At 51.6% G+C, this 20,530-nt stretch overlaps 1 protein-coding gene across 2 annotated transcripts in view; it reads right to left on the bottom strand.

Annotated features, from left to right (window-relative positions):
* The window catches only part of ARHGAP32 (Rho GTPase activating protein 32), a 233,726-nt gene that overhangs the window by 26,764 nt on the left and 186,432 nt on the right, over positions 1 to 20,530 (bottom strand). For both annotated transcript variants that reach the window (XM_056509588.1, XM_056509589.1), the window contains one exon: positions 8,834 to 8,983. In XM_056509588.1, coding sequence (XP_056365563.1) covers positions 8,834 to 8,983 — 150 coding nt within the window. The remainder of the gene's footprint in view (positions 1 to 8,833; positions 8,984 to 20,530) is intronic.

Raw genomic sequence — 20,530 nt, 5'->3', positions numbered from 1 at the left:
AGCCTCCCACCAAGCCCCCCTCTGGCACTGGCATTTTCCCAAAACACAGCAGTGGGGTGCAGGTCCCACAGGCCAGGCCCTGGGGCTGGACAATGGCCCAGAGAACCCAAAATGCTGCTCCTGACTGGATTCCACACATAGCAAATCCACAGGGGAGCTCAGCCTCCAGGGGCAGGGAAAACTGACTGCCCCAGCTCTCAGATCATCAAGGCCATTTTGCAAAAAACTGTCCAAGTATTTCCTTAAAAAAAAAACAACAGTAAAAACCCAATAATGTTACAGCCTGTGGCTTCCAAATTTCTCACGTCTCTCCACCACAGACAAAGGTGTGAAGCATCAGAGGAGAGAGGTTAAGGATTTTCTCTTTATTGCTGCATGAGGAGCTCCCTGTCACACAATATTGGACCTGCACACACCATTCCACAGACCCCACCAGCCCCTGCACAAAACATCAAACTTTAAAGGATTCCCTTCACAGGATTTGTCTCACTGCCAAATCCCTATCCTCATGTTTGAACCACCAAGTGAAACACAAGAACAGACTCTCCTTTCCAACATGCCCAAGGCCACGCTGGATGGGGCCATGGAAGGACCTGCCTGAGCAGCAGATGGGATTGGGTGGGATTTGAGTTCCCTTCCAACCCAAACCAGTCTGGGATTCTGTCATTCTCCAGCTCCCTGTCCCTTATCTCCAAGCCATGAGCCACATTTGCATCACCCACCGTGATGAGCTCTGGTCACACACAGCTTTATCTGGGAAGTGCAGCCATGGCAGAGTGGGTCACAGCCAGCTGGACCCCTGACCCATGCAGGCTCCAGTGCCACCAGCACCACACTGCCTCCTCAGCCTGCCACTGGCTTTTGTGGCAGCTCAGGCAGGGCTGTGGGAAGCAGAGTGCAGAGTCCAGGCCTGGGGAGCACAAAGCAGGCAGGGCAGGTGGCTGGCCAGCCCTGCCAGGGCCTGGGAGAGCACACCTGGGACAGCTGGCACCTGAGGGCTGCAGGGGACCCTCAGTGCCCACTAGCCAGGATAGAAATGTACAGCCAGTCCTACCCAGCTCCCAGGGCTCAGGTTTAATTGTCCTAATACAGAATAGCACAGAATCATTAATGCTGGAAAGGCTCTGAGTTCAGCTGCTCTCCCAACACTGCCACAGCTGAACCCCAAGTGCCACCACCCCACAGCTTTTAAATCCCTGGGCAGTTCCAGTGCTTGACAACTCCTTCTGTGAAGGAATTTTTCCTATTATCCAACAAGACACTAATACTCAGATTTGGCCAATAAACTGAGTAGGGGGAAAACTTCTCCCTGTGCTAAGAACAGGAGGGTAATAGCACAAGCAATTCCTGCACTGACTGGGACATTTTTCCTCATGTTTGTTCCCCCCACAGCTGTAGTGTTTCGAAATGCAAATTAATTTTCAACTCCCAGCTGTCCTCAGGGTCACTCAGGCACAAAGAATCCTCTCCTCTTGCAGCAGCAGGCAGGGCAAGGGAGAAAGGAAGAGACAAACTGGGGTTTTTTAACAGCAAAGGCTTGTGCTCCCTGCCCAGCCCCAAGGATGTCCCCTAAACAAGGATTCTCCACAGGGATCCCATGTACCCCATACCCAATAATCTCGAGTTGCAGCAGCTCAGAGGGCAGATGGTGAAGCAATAACAGTGCCTGCTGTGGTTGAAAATTTACCCAAAACACTCAAAACTATTTGCTTTGAAAGCATCAGCTTGTGTCCAGTTAGTTTGTGCAGCAAGGGGAGCTCTCTGCTCATCTCCAGTGTGGGTCAACTGTTCCCTTCTTCTCCAGGCTGCTGGATCTGCCTCTGATGTCACACCAGGCTGGGTGTGCAGATCATCATCACCACATCCAGGGGCACTTCAGGCACCTAGAGCACTCTGGCTTGCCACAGTTCAACATCAGAAATGTTACACAGAGGGAAATGTATTTAATTCCTACATGCACCTGGATGTCACATGCCAACCTCTGCTGGCACTTGGATAAATACTATTTGATATTTATATCCCACTCCTAATCTCCCAAGTACCTCCTGGGTATTAGGAATTTACTTTGTGGCACCCTGGGGGCAGATACAGGTTATTAGTTTGATTGTACAAGCCTGGAGATGGAATGGGAGATAACAAACAAGTTCCCCAAGGCAAAAAATTTGTGGCAGGGACAGGTTTGAGCTCCCAGCTCAGGGCCAGAACTCTGAGTGCAGCTGTGACCATTGACTGCCCTGATTTTGAATTTAAAAGTTACCATAAATCAGGAAATACCAAAAGGAAACTGGTTTTGGCATGTTTGAGGCTGCCTGGTTTCAATACACTGCCAATTCAATTGAAAAGGGACAGTCAGGACTGCAGGATGGAGGTGAGGGGATGCCTAAGATTACCTGGGAGCTCAGAGGTTGTCAAGCCACAGCAGTCCCACAGAATTCCTGCCCCAGAATTCAAATTTCAAACATTTCCCCCTCATTTACACAGTGTGTGCAGCACAGGGACTCACTCATGTGCAAGTGAAAGTGCTGAGACAGGCCAGAGCTTCTTCAGTGCTAACACAAACCTGTTTATGGATACACAAACACTACTGAGGCAGAGCAGGAGGATTCCCAGTGTCCCCAGTCAGGTGGCCTTGTCAGGAAACAAGATCCACCCCTGATTTGTGAGCTGCAGCTCTCTATGTAAACAACCAAGCCCAGGTACCTAGGAGAGCATCACAGGAATGACTGGATGAGTAAGGGTGCACTGTTTTTCCTGCTGTGCTGATGGAAAGTTAGGATTCCCCCTTGAAAAAAACACCTGGAATGGGGCAGGCAAGGTGAATCACCTCCAGATATCCCCACTGCCTGGGTAACAAGGGTAAAGGAGACAGGGACTTTAAGGGACTTGCCAAAGTCACACAAGAAATGTCTCAGCAGAAAAGAGAATTGCAAACAAAAACTTCAGGACTCAGATTTGTGTCCCAATCACTAACTGTTTTAGGCATCCAAACACTCTAAAATAGAGACAGAAAGAAACCTGGGATAGCAGGATGCTAGAGCCCAACCTACCTGGAGGTTTGAAACTTTTCAGCTCATTCAGACCTGTCAGCTTGGATACTCTGAAAATACCTGCTGAAAGCACAGAAATGCCTCAGGGCTTCATTCCCAGGTGAGCACATCTAACACAACCCCAGCCTCGTGCAGAGCCAGCATTCCCTCCCCTGCTGGCATGGCTGTGGCCCATGTCACCGTGGGGGAAATGTCACACACACGTCACACACAGCCAACACCTCAATAAACCTTTGTACAGGAACAAACTGCCTGAGCAAGCCCATGGATGTGGCTGCCAGCATTCAAGGCACAACAATTCCAAACACACCTGGGAATCACAGACCACAGAACCCCATGGCAGCTGCAGGTAGCAACTGAGCCTCTATTCCACATGGAAGCTCTGCAAATATTCCCAAGTCTTTCTGAAGAGAAAATCTTGGAGCAAAGCCATCTGGAGCACCTGGATTTCACCTGGGTCATCAGAACACTGAATTCCAGACAGCTTTGGGCTGGAAGGGACCTTAAAGCTCCCTCAGTCCCATCCCTGCCATGCACAGGGACAGGACATGGCAATAGCAGGGAGTGGGAACTGGTTACAGTCACTCTCTTGGAGTCAGAACGGCAAGAAAAACTGAAATTACTTAATCTGTAAGACTCTGCTGTCCTGAATTCCCAATCAAGGCTTCCTTCAGGATGGCAAAGATTCCAAGCCAGCCAGGCAGCCTTCTATTATAGCTGCTAAAAGGGCTCCTCACATCAAAAGCAGGAGCCAAAGGGATGCCAGACTGCCAAACCTGTGCTTGAGCTAAGGGGAACCAGGCTCTCAGAGATCCCAGCCAAGAGGCTGCCAGCATCTCATTCCTCTGCTCTGGTACCAGTTCCCTCCATAGCCAGCTCTGCCATAAATGACTATCAGAGGCAAATACATCACCCAGCTGCAGGGATGGGATGGCTCCAAGGGATGGGTAACTCCAGAGGACCCCAAACAAGCCACAATGTCACCAAGGTGCTGCTATGGACCTTTCTGAAGAGCACCAGAACCAGCACAGGAGAATAAAAAAAAATCTCTGCCTACAAAGGGAGCAAGAACAAGGTCTCTTCAGGAGTCAGGAACTGGGGTGGTTTGCTCTATCTCACAGCTCTGTGAAGTTGTGACAGGACCTGAGGAGCAGCTGGAGCTGTGTCAGGACAGGCTCAGGCTGGGTTTAGGGAAAGGTTCTTCCCTGTCCCAGAGGGGCTGGCACTGCCCAGGCTCAGGCTGGGTTTAGGGAAAGGTTCATCCCCCAGAGGGGCTGGCACTGCCCAGGCTCAGGCTGGGTTTAGGGAAAGGTTCTTCCCTGTCCCAGAGGGGCTGGCACTGCCCAGGCTCAGGCTGGGTTTAGGGAAAGGTTCTTCCCTGTCCCAGAGGGGCTGGCACTGCCCAGGCTCAGGCTGGGCTCAGGGAAGGTTCTTCCCCCAGAGGGGCTGGCACTGCCCAGGCTCAGGCTGGGCTCAGGGAAGGTTCTTCCCCCAGAGGGGCTGGCACTGCCCAGGCTCAGGCTGGGCTCAGGGAAAGGTTCATCCCTCCCCCAGAGGGGCTGGCACTGCCCAGGCTCAGGCTGGGTTTAGGGAAAGGTTCATCCCCCAGAGGGGCTGGCACTGCCCAGGCTCAGGCTGGGTTTAGGGAAAGGTTCTTCCCCCAGAGGGGCTGGCACTGCCCAGGCTCAGGCTGGGTTTAGGGAAAGGTTCTTCCCTCCCCCAGAGGGGCTGGCACTGCCCAGGCTCAGGCTGGGTTTAGGGAAAGGTTCTTCCCCCAGAGGGGCTGGCACTGCCAGGCTCCCCAGAATGGCACAGCCCCGAGGTGCCAGAGCTGCAGGGCTTGGACAGCACTGCCAGGGATGCTCAGGGATGCTCAGGGTGGAACTGTGGGGTGTCTGTGCAGGGCCAGGGGCTGGGCCAGACCATCCTTGTGGTGCCTCCCAACTCAGAACACCCTGTGAATCTGTAAAACAAACCAGCAAGGCAGGTGGCAACTGCACCAACCAACTGGGAGCATTTCTGAGGGCAATGGAGCAACAGCAAGTCCCTGCTGAGCCTGGTGTGCTGCCAAGTGACCCTGCCCTGGCAGGGAAGCACACCAAGCCAGCAGCAGCCACCAGATGAGTCAGGCACTGCATGGGAGGCAGACAGGACTCTCCAGGCAGGCTCCACGGGGTGCCTGGAGAAATACTGTGCAAACCAACATACTTAAAGGGAGCATTAGCACAGGCTCTGCCAACAGACAAGTCCAAAATCCCTCCTATCAAAACTGGTTTTACTCCTGCAGGTCCCAGCCCATCATTCAGCGCTGACATGTGACAAGAGAGAAGAAAATGACACCCTGCTGAGACTTTCACTGGAAGCAACACACCTATGCAGACCCAGCCCCATGCCCAGGAGCCTTGTGACTCCCAGTCCCCTCTTTCCCAAGCAGCTTGGAGCACAGGTGATTTTGGAAAATAATCCTGTGATCTGCCCATGACTCAGAGCCTCACCAAAGAGACTGGACAGCAATGCCTCCATCCCTCCTTCCCCCCACCTCCAAGGGCCTTTGGGGAAGGCTGCCTGGCACCTCATGGAGGGGTAACTCCTACCCTGGAAGGGCTCCAGCAGCGTTTGGACAGCTCAGTGTCAGCACAAACCAAACTGGAACTGAAAAGCAAACACACCAAACCCAAGCCCCAGGACACTGCCCAGCACTCACCACAACCCCCACCATGAATCACCACAACCACAGGAGGGTTTCAGGTGCACTGCTCATCCCTCTTATGGTTATTGCAAACACTTGTTAAATCCTCACCTCCCTCCCTGTGCTCAGTGTCCCTGCTCAGGCCCACACAGGAACTCAGTGAATGACAAGCCACCTCCTCCAGGGCAGCAGCACCACCACACTGCTGCTGCACAAATCCTGCCTTCCCCAGACACCCTTCCCTAGGGAGAACCCTGAGCACAGGCATACCCTACCCTGATCTGGAGAGCTGCAGGTCCTGTCCCAGAGGCACCTCCCAGCAGGGAGAGGGTGGCTGCAGCACAGCCCATCCCAAAACCTCAGGTAACCACCACAAATGCTCTGCTAGCTCAGGACTTGGCACATGCAGCACGTGGAGCTCTGCAGGATGGCATCCCAGGGCTATTCTCCCCAACAGCAAACCTGGGCACATTCCTGCATCACCTTCCTCCTGTGCTCCCAAATTCATCCTCCTGCCCAGAGCAGCCCAGAGGATGCAGAAGGAGGGATTACTTGCTGAGCCCACAGAAAGACAAGGTACTGCACTAAGTGAAACATCTCCTCTGTGTTTGTAAATCCCCTCTGGGTACACAGCAAACAGGCTCTTCTCCTGGCTGAACAACTGGGACAGCTGCCTCAGTGCAGGGTTTATTAAAAAAATGTCACACTTATTGCAGTTTTTGTCCTTATCCCTTTTATTCTCTCGTTCTGCTTCCTGCTCACTAAAAATGAGCACAGTTTCAGAGATTCATGACTAAAGAATTTGGGCTGCTCATGTTGTTTCTCAGCAAATTCTTGAAGATTTGTCATCTCCACAAAGCTAGCAATGAAGAAAATTCTTAGCATCCAGCTTGTTTCAATATTGCCTTTTTGAGGTGCACATGATGCCTTGTCACTCACTGCAATCACATTTGCCCCTTCAGCCCCAATGAACATTTATGGGATTGGGATTATTTAGGGACATTGACCCAACAAAACCAACATGAGCTTAAACAAACCAATGAATGTCTTGGGTTCTTTTTGTTCTTCTGAACTCCCATGTTCCAAGTTGTGTTTCCAAAATATCACCAGAGTACCACACACAGACTTCAGCCAGAGTGTGCTCTGAGCTCTGGAAAAAGCACTGGATGTTCTGGTTATGAGAAGCAGCTTCTTTAATTCACCTCAGGCCTCTTTCAGCAGGTCAGCACTGCAAGAAGCTCCACAACTGAGCTACAGTAACGCTGCAGGAGGAGAGATCTTAAAATGCTGTGCATGCACAGAGCTCAACTGGCAGGAGCCAGAAAGGAGCCCCATGGCAGGGATGGCATCACTTGGAATGAACACAGGTCACTGAGCTGAACCACACAGAAACAACAACCCTGCTGTGGGAATGGAGCCATGCCCTGCCAGCAACATCAGACTGGATCTGCTTCACTCCAGGGAGTCAGGAAAGGGTTATTAAATCAAGGGTGAAAGCAGCTGGTGACTCCTGAGCTGAGGGACCTCGTTAGCACAGCCCAGAATGTGTCACCCCCAAGTGTGGGATGGTGGGGAGAGACCAGGACAAGGACAGAGCTCCCAGAGACCATCAAACAAGAACCTCCAGTGGAGTTAAAGCAGTTTAGTTCAGCTCAGGATGAATACTAAACAAACCACCCCTTGAAGGCAGGGGGAGAAGCTGGTGCAGAGGGCAGGGAAAAGCTTTGGGCATTGCTGCCTTGTGCCCAAGGAAAACTGACAGAAGGGCTGGGGATGGAAGTGAATTCCCTCCTTCCCATCAAGGAGCTGACTCTGCTGGCATGGCTCCTGCCCTCCAAGAGGGCTCCCACTGCATGCACACAAAACCAGCTCCAGAGCCAGCCAGTGCTGTGAATTACCTACTCCTGATGCAGCTCCACATGGGTCACTGCCTGTTCCTGGCTCCAAACCATCTCCAGTGCTTTTCAAGCCCCAATAAGGATCTCTACTGGTTCCAATTGAGCCAATGAGCCTTGCCTCTGACTCCATAAGGACATGCACATACTCTGCTCCAGCTGTCAGTGAAACACATCAGGTGAGGGAGTGCACATCACTGTTACCAACCAAATCAGCTGGAAAAAGAGCAGAAATGACTCCTGCCCTTTGCCAGCCCTCTTTCAAAAGGCATCTGAATGAACAAAGTGTCTGAAGACTCACTGAAAGCAACTTTAACACAAAAACTCCTTCTTTGCCCCACACATCCTGTCACTTCTCCCTCTGCCTGCACACAAAAGCTGGGAGAAGTCAGATGAACAACTCTGGCACAAGGGATCTGCTGCAAAGCCACCCAACAGATCCCATCAGTGCTTTCCTGATGGCCTTAACTCCTGGCACACCACCTGGAGCCCACAGCTGCTCCAGATATCCCTGGGTGGGGGCTCCTGATGGGAATGGCTGAGCCTGGGGACCTGGGACAGCACCCAGAGCTCTGGCTGCTCCTCAGCACTGCAGGAACCTGCACTGCAGGTGGCACAGAAAGGGCAGGAAAGAGCCTGTGAAATCAAAGCTCATCCCAGGAAGAGTGGTAACAAGTGTGTAATTTCTTTCTTGCAATGGAGAGGTTTTCTCCTCTGCCTCCCTGAACTGCTGATAGGGAGGGGAAAAGGAGCCTGAACTGAGAGGAAAAGTCAGCTGTGAGGAAACACTAGATCCAGTTAATTCCTGTAAATCCTGTGAAATCCAAGGAAAAGGCAGATGAAGGATTTACACAACAAATTATGCTAGAGTCATACAAAGGTACCGAGTTAAGAGACGTGCAGGGGTTTAACATGCCTGTTAATTAACCACTGACACTGACATACAAATAAAGCTTATATTCCTGAAAAAAAAAAAATTATTTGAAGACTTGAAGAGGTTTGAAACCCATCTGCAGGAGCTGCACCACCTTCTGTGCTCCCACATCAAAGCACAGTGCTCCCCAGGCCAAAGCACAATGCTTGCCTCAGTTTCCCTTTCAGGCACGGGTGTGTGCCACACACTTGTCCCCAGCACGACCCTGAGCACCACGAGCACCTGACAGATCCCAGAGAGGCAAGCCCAGGAGCAGGCTGTTCCTTACCATCATGGCCAGAGTTGAGCAGGTGCTCCCCCAGGTCACAGCCAAACACCCTTTCCTTGAGGATCCCCCTCTGCTTCAGCTTCTGCTTCGTTGGGCGCGACTTCATGAATGTCCTGAGGAAGGTGATGAGCTTCCCGTGCTTCTTTGACACTGCAAGGACAAGACACAACCACTTCATTCCAGAGCTGGCAGCCCCTGAGCAGAGCTCCTTCTACAGAGCACATGAGAGCTGGAGTGACATTAATATCAATTATTTACAGCAACAGGTTTTCCAGGGTTTGACACTAAACAGAGCCTTGGCTTTTGTCCCAGCCCTGGGCTAGTGCAGAGTTAGCAGGACCAACACCTTTCTCTGTGTGAGCTTCAGGCAGGAGCCACCTGAAGGGCTGATGGTGGGCAGCACCTGGGAAGGGCAATTTCATCTCTGGGAAAGGCAACGAGGCTCAGCTGAGAAATGTGGTAATCTCCTTGTGCAAAGCAGTGTGCAGTCTACACACAGAAATAAAGCTGTGTGACTGGCCCTCCTCTGGTGTGAGGCCCCTCCAGAACAAAGGGCTGACTATACTCTGAGGCTGAGCAGGTGCAGCTCCCTGAGAGCCCAACCTGCCCTCCCAGCACATCAGGGCCTCACTGCACCTGCACAGGCACTGCCCTGAGCCTCAGCAACTCCTCTCTCCAGCCATCACAGCACAGAACACAGAAAACACAGTCACTGGGGTTGGAAGAATCCAACCTGTGCCAAATCCCCACCCTGTCACCCTGTCCAGAGCACTGAGCACCACATCCAGGTTCCCCTGGACACCTCCAGGGATGAGGACTCCCCATCCAGTCCCCTGAACATGTCATTAAGGCAGCTGATTGAAGAGATGCAGTTTATCTTCTCCAGAATGAACACAAGCAGCCTCCAAAGAGATGAGGTTCCAACCTCCTGCTCTGTCTCTCTGGGCTGTGCTGGGGAAGCTGGTCCCTCTGTAAAAGCTGCTGCTCAGGAGCTGAATCCCAGTGCAAGGCAAAGGACAGGGTGGGTGACACCAGTGAGCTGGCCCGGGGAGCAGAAGCAGGGCTCAGGTTGAATGGGACAAGAACAATGCCCTGGAATGTCAATGTTCCTCCAGAGGCCCTGGGAGCCTCCCCAACAAAAGTGCCACTGTGTACACGATTTAAAGGCAGTTCAATTCAACAGAAGAGCTCTGTTGAGGGGAACAAACCCTGGGTACAAAGGGCCATGCTTTGTAAGGAAGCCTCTGCAGCAGCAGCAATCAGCCTCCCCTGCTCCTCCCTTTCATCCCAGGCAGAAAAGACAAGAACCATGTATTCCACCTGCATTAAACACACAAATACTGCAATCAAGTATCAGCAGAGTAACACCTTCCAAAGCAGCAAAGATCCCTGGGGACAAGGGTTCATCCCTTCAGTGTCAGCTCTGCTGCCCAATGAAATGTGAAATACAGAGAGCAGCTCTGAAACTGGGGCTCAGCAAAGCAGAGACAGATGGGCACTGCTTCACTCAGGGGCTCCCTCAACCAGGGAACAGGGAAAACCCTGTCCCAAGATCCTGGTTACACCACACAATGCTTCAGGATGCTTTAATCCCTTAATACAGATGAGTATTTCTGCTTCCATTTTACCAGGCATTGACATGGTCCCTCTATTGATATATATAACAAACCTAATATATTTATACTTATATTTATAATGAACCTGATTCCACTGACCTTAACAAATTTGTACTGATGTGAGGAAAGCAAACTTCTTCTGCACAGAGTCCCCTGCAGCAGTACAACACCAAACTGATCCTCAGCACCACCTGAATACCTGAAATCCCAAAATCCCCACCAAACCCCACATCTGCATCCTCAGCAATCAAACCCAATTTATGTAACAACCACAGGAGCCTTGAGAACGGCAAACTGTGGCTGTGGGGGCTTTAATTAAAGGAGTTTTTGCAGTTTGATGGGTTTTTTTAATTGCATGCAATAAAGGAACATATTGTGCTGACATGCCAGACAAAGTTAGGATAGGGTTTGGTTGTATCCACTGCAGGAAATAAGGGCTCATTTATCACCTGCTATCAGCACAGCTGAAGGATAAATGGAGACAGTCTCATCCTGACTTGTGTGGAATTTCCAAGGTTAGCACCCTCGGGCTGCTGTGCTACCAGCACTGGAGGTGAGAGACCTGAGACAGATGCTTCTGCAGCAGGCAAACAGAGCACCTACTAATCCAAACAAAGCAATCATTACCATGTGTGTATTCACTTGAATAATTTCACATTCTGTATACTACATATCTTGCTTGACTTGGTGAAAAACGAGCCCATCAGAGAATGGATTTTAAACGGAGAAAAATGCATCCAATTGTAGCACTGAAGAAATTCCACTACTAACGCAGATCAGCAAGTGACTTTTGGGTGTCAGCTCAGCTCTAAAACCAGATAAACTGTAATGGGCACTTCCCTGGTCCAAAGATGTACTTGGTATGGGCATCACTGACCAGAAAAGTGACCTGAGTTTTTAAAACACAATAAATCTGCTCTGCCTTTAAGCCACTCAGCTCAGGTTAAAAGAGTTGTCCTGCTTTCTGCACCATTAAGCAGACTCCCACAAACTGCCTGGACTCTGGGAGGGCAGGTTCAGCCAGCAGGAACTGCCTTGTCCAGCCTGTGGAAGTGTTTGCCTGGCTCCTTGGTCCCACAGAGCCTGCTCTGCTCATCCCAGACCACTGCCTGCTCTGCAGAGCCTCTCTGGGGCTGAAGCAGCTCCCAGGGCTGTACCCACGCAGGGATGATTCACTCGGGCTTCAGCTGGGTGGGGGAGAACAAGAGAAGAGCAAGAAAATCCAACAGTCATCTCCCTGCTGGCAGGTTATCAAGGAGAACAAAAGCAGGTAGGTGTCTGAGAGGGATGAGCTCTGCTCCTGAGCTGGGGGAGCTGCCTCCTGCAGCAGCATCACAGGTGGGACCAGCCCTCCAGCCCCAAGGGCATCCTGAGGGATTCCTTCCTGCTGCATTCTGCTTTAGGTGAATGCAGCACAGCAGACCCAGGCTCTGGATAAGCACCAATGCCACAAGCTGCCAGGAATGCTCCAGAATCTGTGTTTTCTGCCCCAAAACACCCACCCCAAAGCTTTGCTGCCCCACAGGCGACAGTGGCAGCAGCAACCAGCAGTGCTCTCCTTGCAGCACCAACTGCTCTGCACCCAGAACTGGGGACTGCAGGAAAACCAGGGAATCACAGCACAGGGTTTAGACCTGAAACTAATCTACAGGTGTTACAAACCAAGCAGATGTGGATAAAACAATTAACCTTTTCCTACCATTACTGTCCCACCTAATGTAAAGCAGGGACATGAGCTGATCCACTCACATCACAGCTTGCATCTCCACATGAGGTGCTCATGGTAATAAATTTGGGAACAAGCATTACTTACAGACAATTTCAAATGGTTGCTGTGCTTTAAATTACCAGCTGAAAGCCAAACCAAACTAAACAAAAATTCCAACATTTGTCCATATTACTTTCCACCTCAGACTTAACCACTCTAAAACACATTGTTTACCAAGAAACTGAGACTTTCCTAGAAAGAGTAAGGGCTGCTTTTCCTCAGAAAGGCAGATTTGGCTTAATATCCTGGGCTGAAGAAGCAAAGAGAAATTCTCCATCCAGTGGACAGAGCCTGGCTGCAAAAAAGCCCAAATGAAACCCAAGTGAAAAACCCCACCTGAGTCTGGATCACTTCTGAAGTTTTGCTGGCACAAATGTGTCAATTAGGAACATGCAGAAATCTCCCCTCCTTTGCTGCCATAACTGTGCTGGCCAAAGGCTTTACATGGTGGGAAGGAGAAGGGATCCCTGTGCCAGGTAGCTCACTGTGCCTTTGGGAAGCTGCCCAGTACCTCCCCAGGAACATTTAGGGATCAGGCAGTGTTGTTGTTGCTACACCACTAACACTGGTGGTGCAAGTGGGGCCCCAAATCCCCCTGACACTGCTAAAAGCTATGAAATAACACTCACTTCATTCAAAGCAGGGCTCTTTCACCCTCAGGACGTGCTTCCTGCAGCTTTACTGGAGACTGTGATCAGCTCTTCATCACCTTCACTCTCTGGGCCAGCCCAACTCACCCTCCTGGAAGCCACAGGGATTCCTTGGGATTTGCTGAGAACTCCTGAGCTCAGCCATGGTGGCACTCCTGGGTGTCCCTACACCAGCTCAGCCACAGTGCCACCCCTGGGTGTCCCCACACCAGCTCAGCCACAGTGGCACTCCTGGGTGTCCCCACACCAGCTCAGCCATGGTGCCACCCCTGGGTGTCCCCACACCAGCTCAGCCACAGTGGCACTCCTGGGTGTCCCCACACCAGCTCAGCCATGGTGGCACTCCTGGGTGTCCCACACCAGCTCAGCCCATGGTGCCACCCCTGGGTGTCCCACACCAGCTCAGCCCATGGTGGCACTCCTGGGTGTCCCACAGCACCAGCTCAGCCATGGTGGCACTCCTGGGTGTCCCACACCAGCTCAGCCACAGGGGCACCCCTGGGTGTCCCCACACCAGCTCAGCCACAGTGCCACCCCTGGGTGTCCCCACACCAGCTCAGCCATGGTGGCACTCCTGCGTGTCCCCACACCAGCTCAGCCATGGTGCCACCCCTGGGTGTCCCCACACCAGCTCAGCCATGGTGCCACCCCTGGGTGTCCCCACACCAGCTCAGCCATGGTGGCACTCCTGGATGTCCCCACACCAGCTCAGCCATGGTGGCACTCCTGGGTGTCCCCACACCAGCTCAGCCACAGTGCCACTCCTGGGTGTCCCCACACCAGCTCAGCCATGGTGGCACTCCTGGGTGTCCCCACACCAGCTCAGCCATGGTGGCACTCCTGGGTGTCCCCACACCAGCTCAGCCACAGTGCCACTCCTGGGTGTCCCCACACCAGCTCAGCCATGGTGGCACTCCTGGGTGTCCCACACCAGCTCAGCCATGGTGGCACTCCTGGGTGTCCCCACACCAGCTCAGCCACAGTGGCACTCCTGGGTGTCCCCACACCAGCAGCTCAGCCACAGTGGCACCCCTGGGTGTCCCCACACCAGCTCAGCCATGGTGGCACTCCTGGGTGTCCCCACACCAGCTCAGCCATGGTGGCACTCCTGGGTGTCCCCACACCAGCTCAGCCACGGTGGCACCCCTGGGTGTCCCCACACCAGCTCAGCCAATGTGCCACCCCTGGGTGTCCCACACCAGCTCAGCCATGGTGGCACCCCTGGGTGTCCCACACCAGCTCAGCCATGGTGGCACTCCTGGGTGTCCCACACCAGCTCAGCCCATGGTGGCACTCCTGGGTGTCCCCACACCAGCTCAGCCATGGTGGCACTCCTGGGTGTCCCCACACCAGCTCAGCCATGGTGGCACCCCTGGGTGTCCCCACACCAGCTCAGCCCATGGTGCCACCCCTGGGTGTCCCACACCGTTCCCTGAGGCTGAGCTCAGCCACTGACGTGACCTGGATTAGAATAATCTGCTGCCCTTGATGCTCTTAGGCAGAGCTGGGCCAGCCCAGGTGAGACAGCCCAGAACTGACCTGCTCCCCCTGGTCCTGACCCCTCCTGTGCTCCATGGATTCCTTAGGGATGCAGCTGGTTGGGATTCACAGCACACTCCAACCCACCATGTGGCTCAGCCCAAACTCCACAGAATCCTTCCCAAGGCTACTGTAATATTTAATTCTAAGTGCCCAAAGTGCTGCCCACGGAAGGAAAGGTAGGATGGCAACTGGCTCCTTCTGATTCCTTGGCTTTGGATCACAGAGACCAAACAGGAAAAACTCTTTTAACAAACAAACAAACAAACACAGCCTTTCTGTGTCCCCAGATTTGTTCTGCTCAGCAAGGCAAGTCCCATGAGGCAAAGGCTGGAGAACAAAACACAACCAGCCAACCCTGCAGCATCTCCCAGCTGACTCATCCCAGAGGCCAGGGGACATCCAGGCAAATGGTGAGCTGGCAACAGACTGTAAACACAGAATCCCAGAGTGGTCTGGGTCAGAAGGGACCTTTAAGCTCATCTTGTTCCAAACTCCTGCCACTGGCAGGGACACCTTCCACTACACCAGGCTGCTCCAAGCCCCATCCAGGGCAAAGGCAGCTTCCTCCAGGACAGCCTCCCAAACTCCCTGCCTGCTTCCCAAACTCCCTGCCTGTTCCCTGCAGCCTCATGAGCCTTTGCCAAGGGCAAACAAGCCCCTGCTCCACCAGCAAAGAGCACCTGTCCCATTCCCTGTTGGTAGCACTCACACTTGGGGTTTGATGAAATCCCCCTCCCAGGGCTATAGCACCATGTTTTCTGAGGCAGGGTTAGCAAACCTGGACTCCAAGAGAATAGCCTTGGAGGGTGTTTGCTGACCCACATTCCCAGCACATGGGCAGCCTGTTTGTTTCTGTTATTTCCAGTGATTTTACAGGTCACAGCACCCAGCTGGCCCCTGCTGGGAGCTGGTGCTCAGACCAAAGCAACAAACAACACATGTGGCTGCAGAGCCCCACAGCAATCAACTGCACTGGCAGGCACAAAATCAAAGATGGGAAAAGGTGTGGGAATGCCATAAAGAAAAGCATTACAAAACAAAAGTGAAATCCATCCTCTCTGAAGGGAGATTTACAGCAAACCAGGCAAAAATTTTTCCAGGCTATTAGTCCCTCCAGAGCCATTCTCTTCTAAAATTAAACTGCTGCAGGAGAGGAGAAGCAACAGACTCTTCTAAAAAAAAGAGCAGCACCAGGAATCAGGAGATGAGGAGCTGGGGTTGCTCTTGCCACACATTTCCTGCACTCCTGACTCTGCAGACTCAGGATCCCACTGAAGGGTGGGAGCTGAGTGAGGCAGCTGGGTCCCCACACAGCATCATATCCTGACCCCTCCTGAAAACATCTGCCAGTACACTCAGTGTCCATCCCCTCACACTCAGAAATACCCTCTCTGCAGACCCACATCTCACCAAGGAGAAAGGATACCAAGCCAAGAACTGAGTCACATCTCCCAGCTCTCTGTCATGTTCCTTAGCAACAAGACATTTTCCTCCTTCCCTCCTGCCACATTCTATTTTGGAAGCTCATTTACACAGCCCTAAAAACCCCAAGCAGAATGTGGAACCATGCATCACCAAGCACCATCCCTCAGTCCTTGAACAGGATGCTGGGTTTGAAGAAGGACCAACCAACACAGCAATAGTCTCACTAATCTCTATACTGGGCTCCCTCAGCAGGCATAAAGATTTTCAAGAGATAATTTAAAATTCCATAGATATGAGAGTCTAAAAATATCTTTCTATCTCCAATAACTTTCATAAATGTGTACTGATTGGTTTGCCATAAACAAGAGCAAAGTAAATGTGTGTTTTCTGATCCTGCAGCACTTCTCTTGTGCCAGGCTGCCATCAGTCAAGGCTGGGCTCTGAAGTGAAGAAATATGTTAAAGGTGATTAATTTCAGTGTCATTGGATAAAAACCATTCGAATTAACTAAGACAAGAACCAGCCAAGAACCAGGACAGATTTCCAGCTACCATGAGAGCCCCACACATACAGAGAGTAAAGTAGGTCATTGATAAGAGCTGGTGCTGTTTATTCACAAAGCCTGGTAATAAGGAAGCTGCAACTCTTGCATGTGCCCAGCTCCTGCAGCCATCCTTTGGGCAGAGTCTGTGCAATGACCTCAGCACAAACCCAGCTACTCCCCAGCCCTGGCAACAGCAGCCCTCAGCTCAGGCTGGCTCCTCTTGGTCAGCACAGGAACATCTGGCACCAGAGATCCACCAGGCTGGCAACTCTCAATTACACAATTCCTGCAGCTCCTGCTGCATCTGGGCCTGCTCACCCCTCTGCCACAGACAGGACACTGCAAACCCAGAAGCTACCAGCATGGTGGCTACTTTCATTTAATGAAAATCACACGTCTGAGTGCACGAGGATCATCTACAGTGTCAATTGCCAAGAAGTTTCCTTATGGCCGTGAGAAAACACAGACATGAACCAGCAGCTAATGCACAACAGCAAATCCTCTTCCCGTGCTCTTCTGCCAAATTTTTTGAGTGTTTGTAATGGCTTAAGAATGAAAACCACCAGGTTAGTCTGATGAAAAGTCTATCACCTATGTCTGGTACCAAGAAATCTGTGCTGTTTTCCAGCCTTAAGACATGACTGATCTTTGCACAGAATCTAAGACGATAATGGAGCCCTTAGATGATACAACCTGACCCCCTGAACAAACAGACCCCATGGAATGGATCCCTGAAGGACAGCACACCTGCCCCAGGGCAGTGGTCCATGGCCAAGAGATATAAATCAGGTATTTATGTAGCTGAAGGCTAATGGAGACATGAGAGAGGTTTCAAAGGTTCAAGGGCCAGCAGGGTCAATCTATAAATTCTATTAACAAGTTTAAATTGTATTTTAGAAAAAACCAACAGTGCTGACTAACAGAGTCCCAGTGATGATGCAGCAGGGACAGGCTGGGACAGGCACTGAGGGAGGAAATAATGATGAATGAGGCTGTGGTGCAAAGGAAACCAGTTATTAGACACCCAATCTGGAAAAGGACTGGGAGCCAAAAACAAACCAAGAGAGATTTAGCACATGTGGCAGTGGGGTCAGCAGCTCAGGTGACACAAAGAGGTCACAGGGCCAGCAGCAAAACTGGGAGACAAGAGGAGCAAACTAGGAACCGTGGAGCTAGGAGAAAAATAACCAGAGTGACACTTGAAATATCTTTTTTCTCTTTCATTCTAGCTAAATATCTGTGTTCTAGCAGAGCTTAATGCAGTCCTTTTGCTTATCTCATCTACCTTGGAGACTGAGGAAAGTCTTTAGAAAGGCTGCTCTGACTCAGGTAACCATCACAGGCAGCACTGAGCACCACATCTGCCCATCAGGGAGATGCTGTCAGCCTCCCACCCACATTCACTTTGGCACATCAGGATTGTTTAAGCTCCCGTGGCCAAGCACACACCACACCCAAAGTTGTGAGACCTGACACCAAAATGTGCCTGGGTGCAACACCTCATTCCCACTGAAGAGAATGTGACACTGTGACTGCAGGGTATCTCTGATACACAATTTGCATGGTTTGAGAAGAAACCCAATCTCAGAAGGAGCCCAAGGGTTGTGTTGGTGCGGCCCATGAAGGGTGTTGTTGGTTTAAGGGATTTCTGGAAGCTCAGCTGGGGCAGCAGCATGAAGGGTAAGCATGCACACCAACAAGCAGCACCCTGTGCTAGATAACTGCAGACACCTGCACCCCAGGGAAAAATGAAGAACGCTCAAGAGGCAAGATGTCACCTTGGCATTAGGTGACAACAGAGCAGGGCCATCTCTGCCAGAAGCTTCTCCAGCTCACCAGTCATCACCCACAGGAATGTGATCCACAGAGAGACAGTGACAGCAATGCCACACATTCCCTGCTGCAGCTGACTGGAGCTGCTAAATCCACATGATGGAATTGCCTAATGGACAACCTCAACCTCCCTTCAGGACAGCCTGAACCAAACATCTTTTGTCCTGACCCCAGCAGCCATGGCCTCAGAGGAGTCAACAGCTGACTGCTCCCAAACTCCCACTCACCTGAAGGCAGAGTGCCTTTGCTCTGCCTAGCTCACAGCCCAGCTGTGCTCCATGCAGCCTGGCTATGGCAGGAGAGCCAGGGACAGGGTCTGACAGTGACCAACAAACAGCCAGCCTGGCCATGGCAGGAGAGCCAGGGACAGGATCTGACTGTGACCAACAAACAGCCAGCCTGGCCATGGCAGGAGAGCCAGGGACAGGATGTGACAGTGACCAACAAACAGCCAGCCTGGCCATGGCAGGAGAGCCAGGGACAGGATGTGACAGTGACCAACAAACAGCCAGCCTGGCCATGGCAGGAGAGCCATGGGAAGGATCTGACAGTAACCAACAAGCAGCAGATTGCAATACTGAGGAGCCTGGCAGATGGAGCCCGATGCCACAGCGAGAGGGTTTGCTCTTACATAAGGCAGGGGTAGAACAAACCCTCCTGCTGCCATGGGGAAGGGGCAGGAGGACCCCAAACAGGAGGAGGCCTGGGGCTGCCTCGCTGGTCCTGGTGCCCATGGCACAGTTTTTGCACCAGTCCTTGCCCACAGGCTGTCCCGAGGTAGGTGGTAGCCCCAGTGTGACAGGAACACCCCTGCTGCTCTCTCAGTCCCTTCCCAAAGGCTGCCTGTCTCACTGGCCCGAGGGCAGGTGTTTGCAGCCCAGAGCAGTCACTTCCAAACTGCAGTGACCTACCCTCCCCACACTGATATGCTCTGGTTCTCCTCCTGTTTACAGCCCTGACTTCCTAAACTGTTCCTACTTTAGCTGTTTACCCCTGCATCAAGCCCTAAGATAATTCTGCCTCTGAAGTCAAGTTTCCACTCACCTGGAGTGGAAACAAAAATAATATTGAAGACCATGACCACAATTTTTATTCACATTACAGTCACTTTATACAGCACAAGAAAGATACAATAGCTGCAAGAGGATAAAAATTACATTTTCATATGAATCCTTCTTACACAACTAAAGAACTGCAGAAAACTTCACTGAAAGTGAAAACTGGACCTAAAAGTTTGGGGATTTGAGGTGAATTAAATCTGCTTTTTAAGACTTAGGAATGCAGATAATGTATTGTTTGCCTGCTTTATATTCTTTTCCTTTCACTTCCCACTGCAGGGCTTTGATTTCAAATGAGCTTCTTTTATCAAGCCTGTGTGGTGCCCAGAACAAAGGAAGAGGGGAAAGGGAAGGCCTCCTGTCTTCTCTGTCACAAATAATCAGATCCTGCAGGGCATTTAGTGCTTAAAATGGGCTCTGGCTTTTAGGAGGTTTTCTGAACAAATATGAACAGACGAGCCATGGCTACTTGCAAAGTGTCTGCTGTGATCACAGTAACGTCTCTCCCTGGGAATTTTATTTTCCAGAGTGTGCATTCCCTGCCCCAGGGCTCCAGCAAACAACAGGCTGTCTGTTTTAAATAGGAAGCCCCTTTCTCTTGCCCACAGCATCGATAATATTAATGCTTAGGGATGTGCCAGTCTGGGGAGGGAGGCAAGACAAAAGGATAAAGTGATATGCAAAAATCTATTGAAATTTAAATTGTAGACATTTCCCTCTGTCAGCTGCCTCTTTGGGAGGGGGGTTTACATCTGAGAGGGAGGCACTGAATTCCAGCCCTGCAGCCCCAGCATCATGGCTGGGTACAGGGGCTCTGCACACTGGAATTCCTTCTCTGCTGGGATCCAGCTGGGAATGCTCTCTCAAATCATCCCGGACATGAAAGAGGCTCCCTTTAACAGCTCCAGTTTGCTACACCCTCATGACCCGAGAACAAATCCAATAAAACCATTTACAGCTATGGACCCAGCGCGGAGCGAGGTGGAATAGAAACCTCCAGGCAGAGATCAGTCAGAGGGAGACAAAAGTAAAACAGTTAACAAGGAGGGGGAGAGGAGTAAGTACGTGAATTTAATCGGTACTTGGTCACCAAGCCAGAGAACCTGCCCAAGGGCACGGATCCCCAAGGATCCTCTCCCACTGCAGAAGCACAGGTCTGTAACCAGCAGCCGGGGATGAGAGAGAAATTACTGACACCAGCTATGTTTAACCTGGCTGAAAACATCATCCCAGGCAGGGAGGAACCTGAGTACCCCAAGAG

Source organism: Oenanthe melanoleuca, chromosome 24 (genome assembly GCF_029582105.1).
Source record: "Oenanthe melanoleuca isolate GR-GAL-2019-014 chromosome 24, OMel1.0, whole genome shotgun sequence".
NCBI classification, from domain to species: domain Eukaryota; kingdom Metazoa; phylum Chordata; class Aves; order Passeriformes; family Muscicapidae; genus Oenanthe; species Oenanthe melanoleuca.
This window is presented reverse-complemented; position numbering and strand designations above follow the sequence as displayed.